General features: G+C 37.4%; 1 protein-coding gene across 4 annotated transcripts in view; it reads left to right on the plus strand.

Moving 5' to 3' along the window:
* Window positions 1-3,243: 3,243 nt before the first annotated feature.
* Window positions 3,244-22,768, plus strand: part of C2H12orf56 (chromosome 2 C12orf56 homolog) — a 116,674-nt gene continuing 97,149 nt past the window's right edge. For all 4 annotated transcript variants that reach the window (XM_074220785.1, XM_074220786.1, XM_074220787.1 and 1 more), the window contains exon 1: window positions 3,244-3,620. In XM_074220785.1, coding sequence (XP_074076886.1) covers window positions 3,369-3,620 — 252 coding nt within the window. In that variant the 5' untranslated portion in view covers window positions 3,244-3,368. The remainder of the gene's footprint in view (window positions 3,621-22,768) is intronic.

Below are 22,768 nucleotides of genomic sequence, written 5' to 3' on the forward strand. Positions count from 1 at the left end.
GTTTCAGATTTGAAAGACTCAATTACAATTATCAATTTTGTCAGTATAATAATGTTTTCAATAGTGCCTTTCAGGTACTCAGTTATTGGCAATATGATGCAGAAGGAAGAATTCTGGATTTATTCTGAGAACCTGAAATCCTGTTCTGCCACCCATTTCTTGTATTCATGCTGAACAAGATACTTAATTTCTCTGGAAGTTAATTATCTCAAATGGGGAACTTGAACTAGATCTTCTGTCTCTAAATCTATAATTGTATTAACTTCTGAAACCGAGTATTTATTTCACACCTTTTAGGAATCAGGAAACCAAAGAACAGAATCTGGTCTGGGAGCTAACTGCTTCTCTACCCCACTTCCTCATTTCCCATGAGGAGGGTGTTTGGTAAAGCTGAAGAAGCACTGGTTCAGGAGTAAAAGCAATGTGGTTCCAATCCAATTGATTGGTCTACTCCCAGTGTGATCTTGGGCAGAAGTCCCTTACCTTCTTGGATCTCAGTTTCTTCACCTGTAAAATAAGATAGTCTGACAGCTTACAAGGATAAAAAAAAAATCAATCTTGATCTTTTATGGGCAAAAGTCACTCACCTTAGGGCTGCTAGGTGGGGAAGTGAATAGACCACTGGCTCTGGAGTCAGGAGGATTTGAGTTCAAATCCAGCCTCAGACACTTAATAATTGCCTAACTGTATGACCTTGGGCAAGTCACTTAACCCCATTGCCTTTAATAAATAAAAAATTTTAAAAAGTCACACCTTGGATCTGTTTCTTTACCCATATAATAAGATGACTAGTCTTACAGCTTATGAAGATTAAAAAAAAATCCTTGATTTTTTAAATTTTTTTCCAATTATGTGCTATAAAAGTTTTGCAACATTCATCCACATGCATATTTATAATTTACACAATTTTTTTCTACCCACCCTTCCCATTCCCCTCCCCTCAGTGGCAGGGAGTCAAGAGAATATTGTACATGTACATTTGTGTATAATGTTTACATATTAATAATTTTATGTATGAGGAATTAGGAAAAAGGGTAGAAAACCACGAGATAGGAAGGAAAAATATGAATTTTTTAAAAAAGTAAAGTGTTCATTCAGATTCTGCAGTTTGTTGTTTTGTTTTGTTTTCTTCATTTGGATATACATGGCATTGTCCATAACAGGTCTCCCAGGGTTGTCCTAGCTTTCTCAACTGCTGAGAGGATCTGCATCATCAAAATTTACAATTTTGTTAATATACACAATGTTTTCTTGGTTCTTCTCCCTTCCATCAGCCTCAGTTCCTGAAATTCTTTCCAAGCTTCTCTAGAGTCTGACCATTCATGATTTCTTTTTTTAAGATTTTTGCAAGTCAAATGGAGTTAAGTGGCTTGCCCAAGGCCACACAGCTAAGTATTAATAAGTGTCTGAGGCTGGATTTGAACTCCGGGACTCCTGACTCCAGGGCTGGTTCTCTAAGCACTGTGCCATCTAGCCGCCCCCATTCATGGTTTCTTATAGAACAAGAGTATTCCATAGTATTCATGTAGCATTACTTGTACAGCCATTCCCCAATTGATAAGCATTCCCTCAATTTCCAATTCTTTACCACTTCAAAAAAGAACTGCTATGATTATTTTGGAACATGTGGAACTTTCCCCATTTTTTTATAATTTCTTCTGGATATAGGCCTAATATTGGTATTGCTGAGTCAAAGGGAATGATCAGTTTTATTGCTCTTTGAGCATAGGTTCATAATTGCTCTCCAGAATGATTGGATTAGTTCACAGCTCCATCAACCAGATTCTCCCACAACCTCTCCAACACTGATTGTTTTCCTGAGCACTATTCTACCTGCTTCTCTGTCCCCTCTCCCCCCTCCCCCTCAGGAGAGAGTGTGGTAGAGCCCATGAAGCTCAGGACTCAAGACCATGTGGGTTCCAATGCAATTGTCTGATCTACTCCTGGTGTGATCTAGGGCAAAAGTCACTTACCTACTTGGAGCTGTTTCTTCACCTGTAAAATCTTATGGTTAGTCTTCCAGCTTACAAGGACAAAAAAAAGCATCCTTGACTTTTTATTAAAGGATAATTTTGGCCAGGAGGATCTGAGTTCAAATGTGACCTCAGACACTTAATTGCCTAGCTGTGTGACCTTGGGCAAGTCACTTAACCCCATTGCCTTGCCAAAAAAAAAGTAAATGTTGGACAAAAGTTACCTTCTTGGATCTCAGTTTCTTCATCTGTAAAATAAGTGGGTTAGTCTTCTAGCTTGCAAGGATAAAAAAAATCATCCTTGATCTTTTATTAAAGGACTATCTTGAGCAATAGTCACTCATCTTTTTTTTCCAAAGATATTTTATTTTATTTTTCCAATTACATATCATGAAAGTTTTCCAACATTCATCCACATGGATATTTTAAAATTACACAATTTCCTTCCACCCTCCTTTCCCACCCTATTCCCCTCAGTGGTGAACAGTCTAGTGACCTCACCTTCTTAGATCTCAGTCTTTTCATCTGTAAAATAAGATGGTTTAGCCTTAAAGTTTGCAGGGATAAAAAAAAATCATCCATGAGCTTTTTTTTAGAAAGATTTTATTTATTTTGAGTTTTACAATTCCCCCCATTCTTGCTTCCCTCCCCCAACCCCGCACAGAAGGCATTGTTTTACATTGCTTCCGTGGTATACCATCCTTGATCTTTTATTAAAGGGCTATCTTGGACAAAAATCACTCACCTTCTTATTTTTTCCCCAAAAGACATTTTATTTTATGTTATTATTCCAATTACATAGTATGCAAGTTTTTCAACACTCACCCACAAGGATATTTATAAATGACACGATTTCCTTCTACCCTCCTTTCTCACCCTGCTCCCCTCTGGGGTGAATAGTCTAATGACCTCACCTTCTTAGATCTCAGTTTCTTCACTTGTAAAATAAGATGATTAGTCTGACAGCTTATAAGGACGCCATCCCACCTTTTCTTTGTAGAGGGGAGGTGGACTAAAATCTCTAGTGAATGATAGGGGAAAGGCGGGAAGGGAATGAACCTACAGTGGGTTCACTTCCTAAACTGGGGGGCTGAGGATCCCCGTCCTCTTCCAGGATTTGCGGAAGGGAGCAGGGTAGTCCCCGGGCCGGCCAGGGGAGAGAAGCCGGAGTGGAGGCTGAGAAGAGACGGGCGGGCCTGGCAGCTTTGTGACGTTCCCGGGTTCCAAGCCTGGGGGAGGGAGGACCGGTGAGTGGCGAGGCGAGGCTAGTGGGTGGCGAGGGCGGGGCGCTCCGACGGTTTACCTGAGCAGTTCCAGGCTGTGGCGGCGCCGTCCAGGGGGGTCCGGGGGCGCCTGGGGGCGCCCGGCGCCACGTCCCGAGGCTCGGCGCGGTGCATGGCTGGCTCGGGTCCGGTGGGCTTCCCCTGCCGCAGGAACAGCAGTCTGGATTCCTTCCTGAAGCGGCACCTGCGGCAGGAGGTGTACGATGCCATCCGCGCCTACGAGCTCTGCCTCGTGGTCTCCGACACCGAGCTCCGGACTTTCCAGTACGTGGTGCTCAGCGACAGGCTCATCTACCTCACCGAGAACCCGCCCAGGTCCATCCGAGGGGTCGTAGCCCTCCAGGACGTCCAGGCCATTGATCTGGTGAGAAGCCCGGGCTGCGCCTCGAAGCCCTCCTCTCCGCTTTCCTGCAGCCCTCCCTTCGGGCTGGGCGGCAGGAATGGGGAGCAGGAGGAGCAGGTGGGGACAGGGGGCTCGGCTTTAGCCCAGAGACGGTCCCCTTTCCTTCCACCAACTACCCTCTCCTCCCCCCTCCCAACAGCATTCAGGTAAAAGAAATACTGAGGCTCTTCTCCGATCCCAAACAAAAGTACAGCTTTCACTAGTGTTTGGGTTTTTTGGGTTTTTGTTTGAGAGCTCCTATGCGAAGGTGTGGGCAAACAGGTAAGAGAAAACTAGAGCGCCCAGGGGAGCCCTTTCAAGTCACAAACTTTTTCTTTAGGCTTTTATTTTCAAGGCAAATGGAGTTAAGTGGCTTGCCCAAGGCCACACAGCTAGGTAATTATGAAGTGACTGAGACCGGATTTGAACCCGGGTACTCGTGACTCCAGGACCGGTGCTTTATCCACTGCGCCACCTAAGTCCCAAACTTTTATGCCACCCCTCTCTTCTTTCAGCAGTCCTTATGTCCCAGGAATCAAGTCCTCTCCAAACTTTTTCAGAAGAACCAATTGATTTAGGTTCCTTTCCTATCGTCATTTTGGCTTTCTCTCCCTTCGAACTGTTTTCCTAATATATTCCACCCACCCCCAATGGGGGTAAGGTATCTAGCCTTATCTTCACTTTCCCTTGCCTGGTTCTCTGCACACCTTAGGGAGAAGCTGGCACAGCTGGTTCCTGACCAGCTTTTTTTCTACCAGCATTCTTTGTTCTGAATTCAGTCACAAAAAAATGAAAGAACAAACCCACTTTATTTTATTTTTTTAAGAAATCCACTTTAACAGAAAAATACTCTCTGCCTCTTCGAAAAGCACCTTAATGAGCTTATTTTTTTTTAATTAGAAAACTTTTTTATGTTAAGATTGAAAGAAAAATGTGCTTTCACTGTTTCTCGTGAGAGTGACAGGCAGGGGAAAGGGGGAGAGAGAGACAGAATAGATAGAGAGAGAGAAAGAGAGAGACAGAGAAACAGAGTGGAGGGGGGAGGTGGGGAGAGAGAGAGAGAGAGAGAGAGAGAGAGAGAGAGAGAGAGAGAGAGAGAGAGAGAGAGAGAGAGAAATGAAAATTTTAAAGTAGGAGAAACAAACAGTATAAAGAAAAGAGAGTTGTGTATTTTTCCTTTGAGTCTGGATACAATTTGACCAATACTGAACATCTCTAGAAGCAAGTGTAAAAAGAACATTGAATTTTGAGCCAAAGAACCTAGATTTCATTTTCAGTTCCACCAATTCCTACCTGTATGACCTTAGGCAAGGCATTCTCTGCCTCAGTTTTCTAATCTAGAAAATGAAGTCATTGGACCAGTTGTTCTCTATTCTCTCTTCCAACTCAACCTATGATCCTAAATTTAGGGCTAGAGATAAAACCAAACCCAGTCACAGAAGGCATATTTTCTTGGTTATGGATCACCATGAAGATGCAGCCTGGACTCTACAAGAGACCTCTACTTGCACAAACACCTTCAAGATCACACTACCTTTACATCACTGAATTTATCCCCTACTATTTTACCCCAGATGGAAAAATTCCTCTTTACAGGTACAACAGAAATCACTAATTTGCCCAGTACTGACTACTTTGTCTGAAGTCTTGAATAGTATATGCTTTCCTGATAAAGTCACAGTTACAGCATAACAACTCTATCCTCAGTTTTTACAGTTACTCTTTACAAACCTCTCCATTACATAATTGCTTTTGAAGCCAAATGTCATCTAATCAAGCTTCCCTTCTTGGTCTTTTATTTGTTTTAGGATGTTTTCTTAATAATGGAATTTTTAGGGGGGGCTAGGTGGCACAGTGGATAGAGCACCAGCTCTGGAGTCAGGAATACCTGAGTTCAAATCCGGCCTCAAACACTTCATAATTACCTAGCTGTGTGGCCTTGGGCAAGCCACTTAACCCCATTTGCCTTGCACAAACCTAAAAAAAATGGAATTTTTAGGGGCACCTAGTTGTTGTAGTGGATAGAGCACAGGCCTTGGAGTCAGGAGGACCTGAATTCAAACTCAGCCTCAGACATTTAATAATTACTTAGCTGTGTGACCTTGGGCAAGTCACCTAACCCCATTACCTTGCCAAAAAATGGAATTTTTTATTTTAAGATATCTTTGGTTGGTGGCAGCTTAAGGAACTTATGAGTTATCTGGCCTCTGTTCACCTTCCCATCATTACTGAAATCATTATTGTGCCAGAAATGGCACATACTATTTTTTTTGTTTTTTTAGAATTTTTTATTGAAGGGGCAATGGGGTTAAGTAACTTTCCCAAGGTCACACAGCTAGGCAATTATTAAGTGGCTGAGACCAGATTTGAACTCAGGTACTCCTGACTCCAGGGCTAGTGCCCTATCTACTGTGCCACCTAGCTGCCCTGCACATATTAGCTATTAAAATTACTTGAAACAGAATCCACAGATTACTATTGGTAAAAGAGAGTTCTTGAGCATAGACCTAGGACCAGATAATAGCCATGAAGACCTAGGACATAATATGAAAGAGGGTGGTAGTGCAAGGAAGGACACTTTTTAATTATAAAAAATATTGAGGGACACTTATTAGATTACTTTTAATATTCTTTGTCAGGCAAGTAGGTGCTATAGTGGATAGAATACTGGACTTTGAGTAAGGAAGACTCATTTTTCTAAGTTCAAATTTGGCCTCAGATACTAGCTATATGATCCTGGACAAGTCACTTAACCTTGTTTGCCTTAGTTTCCTTATCTGTAGAAAAAGAAATAGCAAACCTCTCTAGTATCTTTGTCAAGAAAACCCAAAATGGAATCACAAAGAGTAGGTCATGACTGAAAAAAATGGCTGAACAATATACTTTTTCAAAGGAAAGAAATTCTATTCTTCATGATAAAAAGTTGTGTCCATATATGTGTTTGTGTGTGTGTGTGTGTGTGTGTGTGTGTGTGTGTGTGTGTGTGTGTGAATTTTTTTTTCAGGCTCTTGTTTCAAATCCCACTTGTGCCTAAGCTACTGAGTATCAAGACTTACTAATTTGAGTTTCAATTCATTATAAACTTTGAAATATTCTAGAAGAACCAAAATAACACCTTCTCCAAAAAAGGAGGAGATGTGGGGAAGCTCAGTGAGATAGGGAGAGAAATAGTCATTATTAATCTGATCCTACCCTCCTTATCCAAGTTTAATTCATGTAACTCCCTAATTTGAATCCTGTGTTTGAGGCAAGATTTTGGGTTTTCATTGTACTAGGCTATATTTGTTCAAGGCTATATTTGCTCCCCAACTAAGACATCATCTGCTATTCTCTCCCGCTTCCATGAAACCACCTCTGACCACTTAGACCCATAATGATTTTTTTTTATTACTACTATTTTATGCTCCATACTTTTTACAGGTGGCCAGGAGTAATATTGGGTAGAGGACCTGAATTTAAATGTGGCATAGAACACCTATTACCTGTGTGACCCTGAGCAGGTCATTTAACTTCTATCTGTCTCAGTTTCCTCATAGGGAATAATCATAAGATAATAATAATAATAATAACAATAATATTTCACAGGGCTATTATGAGGCTCAAATGAGATAATATACATCAAGTGCTTTAAAAAATGAAAAGTGCTCTGGAAATATTAACTGTCATTTATGGCATTTGACTTTATATTTTCTTATGTTGTCTCTTAGTTGTTTCCTGTGTATCTTCTTGATGACTTTGTTGGTTTCACAGTATCTTATGATCATAAATTTTGTATACTACACAATGAAACCTCACTAATATATGTTGAATTGAATCCAATATATCACATAGAGGTTAATTGATTGCTGAAAATTGTAGACTTCTGTTTAAAAAGACATAGGCTGAGTGATTGAACTATAGGGAAACTGTGGACCTGTGGAGAGACAGCTATACTTGAAATTGTTCTTTGTCACTTCATTCTTTTTTATTTTTGTTTTTGCAAGATGAAACAAATGATTTACCCAAGGTTACACAACTAAGTAAAGTATTAAGTGTCTGAGGTCACAGTTGAACTCAGGTCCTCTTGACACTAGAACTGGTACACTATTCCCTGAGTTACCCAGCTGCCCCTTGTCATTTCATTCTTGAAGAAAACTATGACATCAGGGAGGTGATGCCATGACATGCAAGTGATTTAAGTGAAGTAGGACTGTACAATGTCACCAGTCTCATTTTCTCCTCCAGAGTTATATGGAGGGTACCTTCTTTATGTCTTGGGGAGTTGTCCAGGGGCAATGAAAGGTTATGTGACTTGCTGGGGTAGCCTAGCTATTATATACACCAGAAATGGAATTTAAACCTTGATCTTCTGAGGCCACTTCCTTATCCACTATGACATATTGTCTCTCTAATTTTATGAATATATGGAAATCTCAGTGTGCAAATTTCATCTTCTAATATATTTGGGCAGCACACCTATGACTTGGAATTTTAGATAACTGCTTGGGGCCCTGAGAAATTGAATAACTTGTCTAGGCTCACTCAATTGGTATTTGTCAGTGGCAGGCCTGGATCATAAATCTTCTGTCTCCAAGGCCAACACAGTCAATGCATTATGCTCATTGCCTTTCCAATATTTTCATAATCTTAAAATTTTAATTAGAAGGCATATCTTAATCCTTGAAAGCAATTGTTTAAAAGTAAATACTTGTTACTACTTTTCAGGGTAATGTAGTTGAATATATAAATTTATATGTGTGTATTATATTGTCTTCAAGATTATACAATTACACATAACATACACATATACACACATGTCTTCAAGTTTTTTTTTTTTTTAGGTTTTTGCTAGGCAATAGGGTTAAGTGGCTTGCCTAAGGCCACACAGCTAGGTAATTATTAAGTGTCTGAGACCAGATTTGAACCCAGGTACTCCTGACTCCAGGGCCAGTGCTCTATCCACTGAGCCACCTAGCCGCCCGCCTTCAAGTTTTAAAGACATTAGAAATGCCATTTTCATAATGAGTTAATAAGAGTAATTAGTGATGGTTGGAAGTATGATCTTTACCTTCTAAGACATGCTATAAAGAGAAAATTTGTCTTCTCCCAAATAATCCCTTGTAGGAAAGGAACCCATGCTAGAGGTACCATGGTTCTAAACCAGAAGAGCCTTCTTATATTCTTATGAATAATCCAGGGATAGCCATCTTGACTACAATACTCGAAAAAATCTGTATTATTCCTTAGGCAATTACATGTTTTGCAATAGTGAAAATCTGGCCACCTCAAGATTCAAATTACCTAATCCCTGGAGGAATAAACCAAAGGGAATTCTTCTGTTTACATCATTAATCAATAGGAGAAGAAAATGAAGTCATAAACAAAATTTTCTATTATTACCTGTTCTGAGATAAGGTTATTGTTCATCCTGCTATCCATGTTTGCAGATTAGGCTGAAAAGACCTTACTCTGATCCTTAGTCCTTTTCAAATTGGGAAATATGGAGGATCTTACTTCTTTTGGTTGCTGATATAGTACCTTCTATATGCTTAGCTTTTCCAAGTTGTGGCTCAGTCTTTTTGCCTGGAGGCAATGATTTCTAGTTCAGGTTTTGCTGACAATGTACCATCCAGATTGTCTCCAACTTTAGCAAGGTATACCTCAGAATCTTTAAAACAAAGTTCATTTTTCTTGGCCACTATGGGTGATTTTTCCATGCCAAGAATACTTATAGACCTTATTACTCTAAAAATAGATGTTCTATTCAGACTTTCCCTGGGGACTGTTGGCCTAAAGTCTGAGTAGAAAAAAAAATATGCCTGCTGGAGACCACAAAGAGATGCATAAGTATTACTGTGGCAACAGATAAAAATGTTCCTATTCAGGTCAATTTTTAAAAATAGCTGAGTAGACAATTTGTGATAGATATTTTCATCACTTTGAGGAGTTCATTAAAAGGCTGTCTCCCTCTCCACCTAATTCCCAAGAACTTTCCACTTTCCTCATCCATCTTCTTGGGATTCCTTCCTTTGGGTTGAGGAGGCAGCTAGGTGGCTCTGTGGATAGAGTACTATGGTCAAGTAAGGAAGACTCAACTTCCTGAGTTCAAATCTGGCCTCAGATAACTAGCTCCGTAACCCTAGACTAGTCACTTAACCTCTGTTTTCCTCAGTTTCCTCATTTGTAAAATAAATTGGAGAAGGAAAGGGCAAACCACTCCAGTATCAAATTAGGACAACAAGTTGGACATGACTGAAAAACCATTAAACAACTCTACCACCATCTCCATCTTTGTATTAAATACTGTTTCTTCCTTTGAATCAAACACTGTAGTCCTCTCATCAAGTTCAGATACACTTAGTAAGTATAACCTGTCAAATTGTTAACATTGTGAACTGGTTTATCTAAATTCTTTCTTTCCTAGCTAATTATATTACTGGAGCAAGTGCTCTGGGTTTATTCTCCTGAAACTGAAGGTTCCCAGTAATTGACTGGTTGGTTACTCCCACTCAAGGTTTTAGAGAAGCAAATATTTTATACAAAGACAGATTTAGCTGTAGCCTTCTAATTTGGGGAATTTTTATGAGCTTGAACTCTTTTTTGGTTTATTTTTATTTTGTTAAACATTTCCAATTACATTTCTTTTTTAGGTATTTTGCAAGACAAATGGGGTTAAGTGGCTTGCCCAAGGCCACACAGCTAGGTAATTGTTAAGTGTTTGAGACCAGATTTGAACCCAGGTACTCCTGACTCCAAGGCTGGTGCTTTATCCACTGCTCCACCTAGCTGCCCCTCCAATTACATTTTAAAAATTATTTTAACATTTATTTAAAGAAATTTTTTTGAATTCTCTCCCCTCCCCACCCTTTTCCCTTAAGAAAAGAAGCATCCATATAGATATAGATTATCCATATGCAGTCATGCAAAACGTATTTCTGTTTTAGCCATATTTCCCCAAAAACCACATACAGAGGGGCGGCTAGGTGGCTCAGTGAATAGAGCACCAGCTCAAGAGTTAGGAGTACCTGAGTTAAAAAAAAAAACCCCAAGAAAAATAAAAAAAAACTGTCTTTCAATCTACATTAGTTAATTCTTTGGAGGTAGCTAAGTCCCTTGAAATTATCTTGGATCATTTTGTTACTGAGTACATAACTAAATCATTCACAGATGATCATCATACAATATTGCTATTATTGTGGACATTGTCCTACTGGTTTTGCTCACTTAAAATCAGATCATTTAAGTCTTTCCAGATTTTTCTTTTCCTTTTTCTTTTTTTTGGTTTTTGCAAGGCAGTGGGGTTAAATGACTTGCCCAAGGTCACACAGCTAGGTAATTATTAAGTGTCTGAGGCTGGATTTGAACTCAGGTCTTCCTGACTTTAGGGCCAGTGCTCTATCCACTGTGCCACCTAGCTGCCCCTCTTTTCAGGTTTTTCTGAAGCCATTCTGGATGATCCTGAATCATTGTGATTACTGAATACATAAGCAATGGATTATGAAATCAGCTCCTGCAGAAGAAAAATATGATCTCCCTTGGTAGAGCTGGGATTAACTAGCTTCCGTTGAATGAGTTCATTCATTCTTATATATTTACTGGCATATTCTAATCTCTATAACTTCTCTGATTTCTGTTTGCTATCTGCTTGGATAAATGACTTCCTTCTTAATCACCATTTGTGACAGTCATTTATATAACCAGTTTTGGTGGGAGGGTTTCAAGAATGGATGTAAACTTGGAGCAACCCTCCCTCTTTAAGGGTTAGTAGCCAAGAAAGCAGTTTTTAAAAAAAAGTGTAATTTTTTATTTCATGTTTTATAAGATTTTGAGTTTCAAATTTTTCTCCTTCCCTTACCACCCCACTCCCCCAAATGCTAAGTAATCTGATATAGATTATACATGTGCAATCAAGTTAAACATAATTCTACATTAATCATTTTGTGAAAGATGAAGCAGAACAAAGGGGGAAAAGCCATCACAACAAAACAAGACCAAAAAAACCCAAAGTGAAATTATATGCTTACATCTGCATTCCATGTGTTCTTTCTTTGGAGGTGGGTCATGTTTTCCATCATGAGTCTTTTAGAATTGTTTTAGATTCTTTTATTGCTAAGAAGAACTAAGTATGTCCTAGTTGAGCATTTCACAGCTGGTTTTTTTTTTGTAATGAACTATATTCCTCTAGACAAACAGTATTAAGAAAAATATCTCTTTAGTGTTTTCTGTGAACCACTTTTAGAAAATTCTAATGGACATATATAACCATGTGCACAATATATACTTTGTTCATGAAAAAATCTCTTATTCATCTTTGATTCATTCATCACATTCCCCACAATGGCTGTTCCAAAAGTTCTCAAGCTTCTGACACCTTCACACCTCTCTCAGAAAATGACCTCTCTTCCAACTGTGTTTAGAGCTACCTCACACTATTCTTTGGTTACCCTTATCTCCATCGTGTGCATTTTTTATTTTATTTTTATGTTTTTGCAAGGCAGTGGTGGCTTGCCCAAGGCCACACAGTTAGGTAATTAAGTGTCTAGGGACAGATTTGAACTCAGGTCCTCCTGACTCCAGGGTCAGTGTTCTATCCACTTCGCCACCTAGCCACCCCTGGTTAACCTTATTTTAAAGAAATTCTAAATCCTCTAAATCTTCTCATCCTTTAGCCTTTTCCCTTGTGTTCTCAGAGGTTGAAGTGGTCCTCCTTTGCAAGAACTAACTAACCCTTTTTTCATTTATATTTCTTCCTCCTTGGTTATAATGTATAATCTTTGTGATATATTGCTATAATTGGAGCAGCTAGGTGGTACAGTGGATAGAGCACTGGACCTGGAGTCAGGAGGACCTGATATATTGCTATAATCTCCTTGCTAGTATTTCATTTAAATATTTCATTAATCATTAGGGAAATTGGTCTACAGTTTTCTTTCTTTGTTTTTAATCTTCCTGGTTTATATATCAGCTTCATATTTGTGTCATAAAAGAAATTTGGTAGAACTCCTTTTTTACCTTTTTTTTCAAATAGTTTATGTAATATTGGAATACGGTCTTTAAATGCTTGGTAGAATGGTGACATAGAAAATAGAGTGCTGCGTTTTGAATCAGGAAGACTGAATCTAACAAATTTTGGTATGTTGTTGCATTGTCATTCTCTAATGAAATTATTATTTTTATGATTTGTTCTCTGACTCACTCAGTCTTTAGAATTATTTATTTCTCAATTAAATTTTTTATTTTGGCAAGGTAGCGGAGTGAAGTGATTTACTTAAGGCCACACAGCTAGGTAATTATTAAGTATGTGAGGCTGGATTTGAACTCAGGTACTCCTGACTCCAGGGCCAGTGCGCCACCTAGCTGCCTCTAATTAATTTTTTTAAAGAAAGATTTTATTTATTTTGAGTTTTACAATTTTCCCCCTATTCTTGCTTACCTCCCCCCATCCCCCAAAGAAGGTAGTCTGTTAGTCTTTACAATGTTTCCATTGTTTACATTGATCTAAGTTGAATGTGTTGAGAGAGAAACATATACTTAAGGAAGAAAAATAAAATATAAGAGATAGCAAATTTACATAATAAGATAATGGTTTTTTTGTTCAAATTCCACAGTTCTTTCTCTGCATACAGATGGTATTCTCCATCAGAGATAGCCCCAAATTGTGCTGCTTCATTACCTATTGTAACTTTTAGTAAAATGAAGTTTCCTGCTTATCTCTTTTTCTTAAGTTTATTTTTGCTTTTGCTTTGTCTGAGATCATGATTGTTACCCCTGCCTTTTTTTATCTTAGTTGAAGTATAATGGATTCTGCTCCAGCCCCTTCTTTTTACTTTTTTATGTCTCTCTGTATCAAGTCTATTTCTTGTAAACAACTTATCATACATTACGTTCACATTCACAGTTATAATGACTGTGTATTTCCCTCATTCTATTTTTTTCCTGTTTATCCTTTTCTATCTTTTTTTACTGTATTTCTCCTCAAAAGTCTTTTCTATCTTCTAGGACCAAGCAAAGAGAATCTAATCCTTCTTTCATAATATCATCTTTCAAAATTTAAAAAAAAAATATTACTTTGGGGGCAGCTAGGTGTTGCAGTGGGTAGAGTACCGGCCCTGGAGTCAGGAGTACCTGAGTTCAAATCCAGCCTCACACACTTACTAATTACCTAACTGTGTGGTCTTGGGCAAACCACTTAACCCCATTGCCTTGCAAAAAAAAGAAAAAAATAAACCTAAAAAAACTAAAAAAATATTACTTTGTAAATACTTGAAAAATACTTATCACACCCCACCTAGCATTCTAATCCATCCTTCATATTACTACCAAAATTGTCTTTCTTATCTATAATCTGGTCACATCACTTCTGCTCGAAAATATTTTCTCCCCATTGCCTCCTGATGGCCCTCTGTAATGTGGCAATTCCCTATCTTTCCAGCCTTATCTCATATTATTCCCTTACACACACACACACACACACACACACACACACACACACACTACATACTATATTACAACAGAATTGAACAATTATCTGACCATGTAACTCACATATTTATGTAGATTTCTCCAATATCTGGTAGGTCCTGCACCCCAACTTTGATGACAGTATTTTGAATGCAAATACTTTTAAAAATGTTACTTTATTTTTTATTATATGTAAAAATAGTTTTCAGCATTCATCTTTTTGTAAGCTTTTGAGTTCCACATTTTTCTACCACCCTCCCTTTCCTTCCCTCTCCCCATGGTAGTGAGCAGTATGATATGATATGTTATACATGTTCAATCAAGTTTGACATATTTCCATATTAGTCAGAAGAATTAGAATTAAAGGAGAAAATACACGAGAAAGAAAAGACATAAAACAAGTTCTGAAAAGTAAACATAGTATATATTCAGCATCCATAGTTTTTCTCTGGATTTGGATGGCATTTTCCATCACAAGTCTTTTAGACTCTAGAATTGTTCAAATGCAAATACTTAAAAAAATTTTTTTAAGATAATTGGGGTTAAGTGATTTTAGGGCTAGTGCTTTATCCACTTTTCCACCTGATTGCCACTTGCAAATACCTTTTTTTCTTTTTTAAAAAATTTATTTAAGGTAATGGGGTTAAGTGACTTGCCCAAGGTCACACAACTAAGCAATTGTTAAGTATCTGAGCCTTATTTTGAACTCAGGTCCTACTGACTTAAGGGCCGGTGCTCTATCCACTGCACCACCTAGTTGCCCCACAAATACTTTTTTAAAAGCATTGAAACTTTGGAGAACGGAATAAAATGTAGAATATGAGCAAAGAATTTTCAGATAGAATCTACATGGCATAGTCAGTCAGTTCAGCTACCATTTAAGTGCCTATTTTGAAGGTAGACAAAAGATAATCATATTGATCATACTGTGTTTGATGTAAGATGACTGATAATGTAAATATCTCAAAGGCATTTGGACAAACATGGTATTTTAGTATAAATTAAATGCAGAGCTAGAATGTCAGTTGTATAGAGGTGATCTTCAAAGTAATGGGAATGAATAAATTCTATGAGGAAGTGAGGGTAGAAAGAATAGAGAGCTGATTTTGGCCTCAATATACTTATATTTACATGATTTAATTATAGGTGCAATTAATTGTACTTATCTCTAATTGTAGGAACAGTTGGTCACTTGCTGTCATAATATTTGTTGTTACTTGACACATTTTGATTATTAGTAACTTGCTAGGTACTATAAATTAAAGAAAATTATATAATTGCTGTATTTTTCAACCAGTCACTGAATCAGTGAACAGAGAAGCTGCTAAGTTCTTAGACTGGGGGTAGCTAGGTAGCACAAAGTGGCAGCTAGGTGACACAGTGGATAGAGCACTGGCACTGGAGTCAGGAGGATGAGTTCAAATTAGACCTTAGACAATTAATAATTGCCTATCTATGTGACCCCATTGCCTTAAGTAAATAAATAAATAAATAACATTTTTTAAAAAAAGTTCTTAGACTTATGACTATGGGATAGGGGCAGTTGCATGAATGATCCTTTTCATTTTTACAAGTCTGATTTAACTTTGAAAAATAATATACAAATTAATTTCCATTTTAAGATCCATATTCTTATGAAATTAAGAGAGTGTTCTTTTTATTTACTTTCTGAACTCATCCAAGATGATGTATAGTTTTATACTTGAGTAGCTAAAAGGATGATATAGTTGTCAGATGAAGGTAAGTTAGAAATGGGAGCCAGTTTTAGAGAGCAGATTAGTAAGAAGTTTACCCAGGAAAGGATGTAGACTGTTCATATGGCAAGAATGAGGGATAACAAAAAACAACAGCAGTAGCAACAACAAAAACAACTGGTTCCCATGGAATAATAAAAAGCAATAAAGGATGTTGTCTGAATTTTCTCTTTAGAATTTATGGAAGAATAGAGAGTCACACAGAATGAGAGGGTGTGGATGTGCATCAATTACTACAAGGGATCACAAATCATTTAAGTATTAAGAGGATATATAGAACTTAACTAAATTATTTCTATTTATTAGTAAAGAGAGGATCCACATGAGGGAAAAATTCTCTTTTTCTTTAAGGTCTAGTCTACAAGGTTGCCAAGAAAATATTTCATATAACTTGGAAAGATTTACATGAATTGATGTTGAGTGAAGTGAGCAGAACCAGGAGAATGTACACAGTAGTAGCAACATCAAACTATAATAAACTTAGCTCTTCTCAGCAATAGAATGATCCAAGACAATTCCAAAAGACTTGTGATGGAAAATGCTAACTACAGCCACAGAAAGAACTATAAAGTTTGAATGAAGATCACCCGCCTTTTAAATTTTTTTTTAATTTAAGGCAATGGAGTTAAGTGACTTGCCCAAGGTCACACAGCTAGGCAATAATTAAGTGTCTGCGGTCAGATTTGAACTCAGGTCCTCCTGACTCCAGGGCCAGTGCTCTATCCACTGCTCCACCTAGCTGCCGCATGAATGAAGATCCAAGCATACTATTTTCACTATTTTTTTTCTTTCTCATGATTTTGCCTTTAATTCTGATTCTTCTTTCCAACATGATTATCATTATCATATTTTTACATGATTGTACATGTATCACCTACAGTAGATTGCTTGCTGTCTTGAGATGGGGGGAAAGGAAAGGAAGGTGTGAGAAAATTTTAGAACTTAAAATCTTACAAAAATCAATGTCAAAAATTTTTTGGATGTAATTAGAAAAATGTTAAGGATTTAATAATTTTATTAAAAAAGAAAGTATTCCAGAAAGGACAATGATCAATGTTGGAAGGGATGTGGAAAATCTGGGACACTAATACATTGTTGGTGGAGCTGTGAACTCATCCAGACTTTCTGGAGAGCAATTTGGAATTATGCCCAAAAGGCAGCAAAAATGTGCATACCCTTTGATCCAGCAGTACCACTGCTGGGTTTATACCCTGAAGAGATTGTGAAAAAGGGTAAAAACATCACTTATACAAAAATATTTATAGCAGCACTGTTTGTGGTGGCAAAGATTTGGAAATTTAAGTGAATGTCCTTCACTTGAGAAATGACTGAACAAACTGGTATATGTATGTCATGGAACACTATTGTTCTATTAGAAACCAGGAGGGATGGGAATTCAGGGAAGTATGGAAGGATTTGCATGAACTGATGCTGAGTGAGATGAGCAGAACCAGATGAACATCAAGATGGGGGGTGATGATCAACCTTAATGGACTTGCTCATTCTATCAGTACAACAATCAGGCACAATTTTGGGGGTATCTGCTTATCTGAGATGGAGAATACCATCTGTATCGAGAAAGAATTGTGGAGTTTGAACAAAGACTATAACCTTCAATTTCAAAAAACAAAACAAACCATTATCTTACTATGTAATTTTGCTATCTTGTATACTTTATTTTTCTTCCTCAAGGTTACAATTTCTCTCTCATTACATTCAACTTAGATCAGTGTATACCATGGAAACAATGTAAAGACTAACATACTACCTTCTGTAGGGGGGTGGGGGGAGGGAAGCAAGGTTAGGGGGAAAATTGTAAAATTCAAAATAAATAAAATATTTCTTTAATAAACAAAAAGGGAAAGTATTTCATAAACCTTAAAGAGTATTATATATCTTTGTTGCCATTACTATTAAATAACTTAATAAAAGAGAAGCAGCATGGTGTAATAGAGAACTGACTTCAGAGTCAGAAAGTTCTATGTTCAAGTCCTACCTTTAATGTATAGTAGTTAACTGAAGTTGGGTAATTTGCTTAACTTACTGACTAGGCAATGCTTTAAGACTGTAAGTTGTATGACAGTTATTTTTCCTACATTGGAGGATGAAGTTTTCTGATCAGGAATTCCCTATATCAATTAAATCACAGATAATGATCCTAAAATAACCAACAAGGGTGGTTAGGTGGTGCAGCAGATAGAGCACTGGCCTTGGAGTCAGGAGGATCTGAGTTCAAATTCGACTTCAGACACTTAATAACTATCTAGCTGTGTGACCTTTAGCAAGTCACTTAATCCCATTGCCTTGCAAAAATAAAAAAACAAAACCAAAAATCATCAACAAAAAGCCTTATAACAAAGACTTACTTCTGAAACTAGGGGTTTCCTTCTAAAGAAGATCTTAGAACTTGATTCATGTGCATGGATAGGTCCTGTTTTAGGCAAGGTTTGGTCTCACAGAGAGAGGTCTTGTTCCCCCCCCCCCCCCCCCCCACTATAGAGACTTGAGGAGAATTACTTAAAGGTTAGGTATGGTTCATATCTAGAGTGTTCCCAAAAAGGAGTGGGTAGGTATGTAATATAAAAGGTAGATTAGGTGTGGAATTTCTTCAGCATAAAAGAAGTGCATAAAATTAAAAAAAAAACCCTCACAAGTGTATCTTGAACAAAGCCTTAAATATGAATATGTGACTTTAAATGTGAATTTTATTTTTAGGTTTTTGCAAGGCAAACGGGGTTAAGTGGCTTGCCCAAGGCTGCACAGCTAGGTAATTATTAAGTGTCTGAGACCAGATTTGAACCCAGGTACTACTGACTCCAGAGTCGGTGCTTTATCCACTATGCCACCTAGTCGCCCCTAAATATGAATATTTTCTGAGACTGAATAACAGCCTTTCATATTGACCTTGGTGCTGTCTACACTGTCTAATAAATCTCCCTTGGTCAATATATTTTAGTGAGCCAGATTGGAGTTTGGGCTTATCATGCCTGTACCCTTTGGGAAAAAAATAAACACTGGAGTAGTCGTATAAATGTTTTCCTTTTACTCCTCAGAACAAGTCCCAGCAAGAGTGAGTTACAAACCAAGAATTCTGGGGAGCCAAAAGAGAGTGTGGTAGAGGATAGAGTAGCTCTGATGTTCTTATAGAGTAACTCTAATAGGGTAGCTCATGATGTCATGAAAAGCAGTAGGAAAGAATTAAGGACTACTCATGATTTGCTTCAAAATCCAAAAGTCTTTCAGCTCTGAAGTTTGTTGTCCAAAGATCAAGTATTCTCTTATGTTTACCCCTATTATTCTAATGCATCAAGGTTTAGCATTTTTTTTTTTAGGTTTTTTCTTTTTGCAAGGCAAATGGGGTTAAGTGGCTTGCCCAAGGCCACACAGCTAGGTAATAAGTGTCTGAGAACAGATTTGAACCTAGGTACTCCTGCCTCCAGGGCTGGTGCTTTATCCACTAGGCCACTTGGCCGCCCCTGCTCATCATTTCTTAAAGTACAAGTGTCCCATTATATTCAGAAACCACAATTTATTCAGTCATTCCCCAACTGATCCCCATCTCGTCAATTTACAATTTTTTGCTACCACAAAAAGAGCTGTTTTTGTATGTGTAGGTTCTTTTAATTTTGGAAAGGAATGATTTCAACAGGGAGCAATGGTGGGACATTTCTTTGTTCTTGTTCCCTCTCTCTCTCTCTCTGACAAAAACAAAAGTATAGAGACAATACAGAGCAGGATAAGAACAGATGTTGAGAAGCAGTCCAGTTTAGTTGGATCAGAATACATGAAAAGCTGCAAAGTAGGATACGATTGGTAAAGCAGATTGTACAGATGTACAGAATACAAAATCTGTGGTTGAATGCCAAGATCAAGAGCTTATGCTTTATTTGGTAAGCCATGGGAAATCACTGAAGGTGTTGTGTGTTCAGAGTCATTTAATAGATTCTCTTGACAGTAGTATGATTGATGGTTTGGAGAAGGGTGAGATTGGAGACAGTAGCTTCAGTTAGGAGGCTATAAAAATAGTTTAAATGAAAGAAGATGAGTGACTATACCAGGATGAAGGCAACAAGAATGATGATTAGGTGTCGAGTATCAGAGATATTTTGAGAATAAAATTGATGGGACTCCTTGAATATAAGTATTAGTTTGCTTATATTTCTATGTTCAAGCATAGGGCTTAATAGAGTAAATTTCTTCTTCTCTTCTATTTCTTTTCTTCTCTCTCTTCTTTTTTCTTTTCTCTCCCTTCTCTCTTTTCTCCTCTCTCACTCACCCAATTACCTACCTACCTACCTATTCAAATTGACCTTACTATGCTTCAAGTAAGACATTCTGTCCCCATCTTCATATGCCATTCCAATACTCTCTCCTTATCTTGATCTTTTGAAATCCCTAGTTTTCTCCAAAACTCAACTACTACCTTCTACCTTTTCTAATTAATGACTCTACTCTCCATTTCACATCCCTGCAACCCCCCCAGAACTTTTTCTCAAAAAAGTAAATATTTTACGTATATTTATATACCTACATATATCTCATGATAGAATTAACCTTCTTGAGGGGAGGGACTATTTGATTTTTGTCTTTGTATCTCTAATACCTAACTTGTGGATTAGAAAGGGAAGGAAAAGTAACCCATCTATTATAGATAAGGAAATTGAGACTCAGAAAAGGAAATTAATTTGCCAAATTCACATATCTAGTTTGTGGTAAAACTATGACTAGAATTCAGGTCTTTTACCATCTACTACAGCAGAACGAAACCAAATTAATTGTCATCCACAAAAATCGATTTATATTCTTAACAGTTCAGTGATGTTTGTCCTTCATTCTCAAAGAAGATCATGACATTAGGAAGGTGATACCATGACAGGAACATGAGGTGGATTTGGATGAGGGGTCACTTTTTATTGTTGTAGTTCTTGTAGTCTTTCAGGCATGTTTAATTCCATGTGAACCCATTTGGCGTTTTCTTGGCAAAGATATTGGAGAGATTTTCCTTTTCTAGATCATTTTATAGAAGAGGAAATCAAAGCCAAGAGTGTTAAATGACTTGCCCAAGGTCACACAAGTAGTGTCAGAGGCCACATTTGAACTCTGTTCTTCTTGACTCTGGTGTTCTATAAATTGTGCTACACTTTCTCCCAGATCATTTTATTCCCAAGGTTATCTAGGAAGGCAATCCTCTTTCAATTCTAATCTAAATCTTTTCTTCCTTCAAAGCCTACTCAAACCCTTTCCCCTTTTTCCTAGGATACTAGGCTTTTTTTGTTTGTTTTTAGGTGTCTCTAAATTCTAAACTATTTACTTTCTTTTTCAATAAACAGTAAAGTTATCCTTGTGTATTTTAAGATAAGCTGATTGTAACAAGGATTAACATATCAAATGGAAAGAACTCAAGTCCTGGAGTTTCATATTTGTTTATTTACATTTGTTGGGGGTAATTTAACTCAAGAGACTTTTGGAATGGCCACTGCTAGGGAGTATAGTTTAAGGAGGTAATTACATCATTTTAGGCCTTTGCAAGAGTAGTCAATAAATATTAAACAGTAATTACAGAACAACATCTCTACTTTTGTTTTTTTGTTCATGAGTCTAGATGCTAAGGAAACTTGCCACAAGTGTTGGGAACACATGCCGTGGAAAGAATATAAAAAGGTCTTTGGTAGGGTGTTTTTTTTTTTAACATAAATAATGTGTATAATCACCATCCTATTATTATTATTATTATTAGAGAAAATAGTATATTTTAACTTTTTATACAAATTAAATGAAGTCCCAGTTTGAGATAGCTTAATTTAGGGATGATTTTGATGTGTGTGGACAGAGCCAATATAACTGCTTAGAAAATACTTTTTTTATTGATCAGGCAAGAGTTAAGGCAAGAATGTAAGAAGTTAGGGCAGTAAAGTCTTCTAGGGAATAAGCTGTTTTCAAATACTAAGCATTGTTTAGAACAGTTGTTCTAAACAGTGCTTCAAGAACCCAGTTAAGAGTGGCCCATGATGCTTAAGAGTGAGGAAAAATACCATTGCAGCAGACCAACCCTGTCTCCACTGCTTTCTCTTCCTGTCATCACTCAACTCTTCTGCCTCTTGGAATTCTTAGATTCCTCTGACCTATTTCCCAATCTCCAAGCTGATAGTTCTGTTCCCCCTCCCTCTGCCCCCATTACTTTTTATTTTTAAAAATATATTTTATATTAACTTATATGTGTACATGTTCTTTACCTTGTGTAATATAAACTCCTTAAAGGCAAGGGACTATTTCATTTTTTTATACAATGCCCAGTATATGCAACCTCACTTTCCTCCTATGTTTCTATATAGTTAATGGAGGTTCCCTTATTCCATTTCTATTCACTTCCTGTCAACCTTAATCATAGATTTTCTTTGTTCTTATTCCCAAGGTGCTTAATGTTGCTGGAAGAAGTCATGAAATTAATTTTGTCAAATGGTTCCAATACAAATCCTTGCCAACTATCAGTCTCAACTGGGCTCTCATTTCTTTATGGCAATTCTTCCCCACCCCAATTAACTTTCTTTAATGCTCTCCTATGAAGTGCCTAATTCCCTTACCTGATGTCTCTGAAGGTGGTGTTGCCTTTAGTTTTTTTAGAATCTGTTTTGAAATTTCAGTGCTTTGAAAGCACCATCTCCTCAATAAAGATACTTCTCATTTCCTACTTTCTCACTTCTCAATTTATTTTTCATTTACTTTTTTATGTGCACATTGCAGTCCCCCCAACAAATATTAACTCCTTGAAGGCCGAGAATATTTTATATTTAAGTTTTTATGTCTAGCACCTGTAGAGACTTGCAAGTGGCATACATTTAAGGTTTATTTGTCAAACTGAATCCATTTATATCCAAGAAATTGATAAACCTTTTACTAATCTTATCTGTTAAAATAAGGCCCTTGAAGGTGTCAACT

This window comes from Macrotis lagotis, chromosome 2 (assembly GCF_037893015.1).
Source record: "Macrotis lagotis isolate mMagLag1 chromosome 2, bilby.v1.9.chrom.fasta, whole genome shotgun sequence".
Taxonomy (NCBI): domain Eukaryota; kingdom Metazoa; phylum Chordata; class Mammalia; order Peramelemorphia; family Peramelidae; genus Macrotis; species Macrotis lagotis.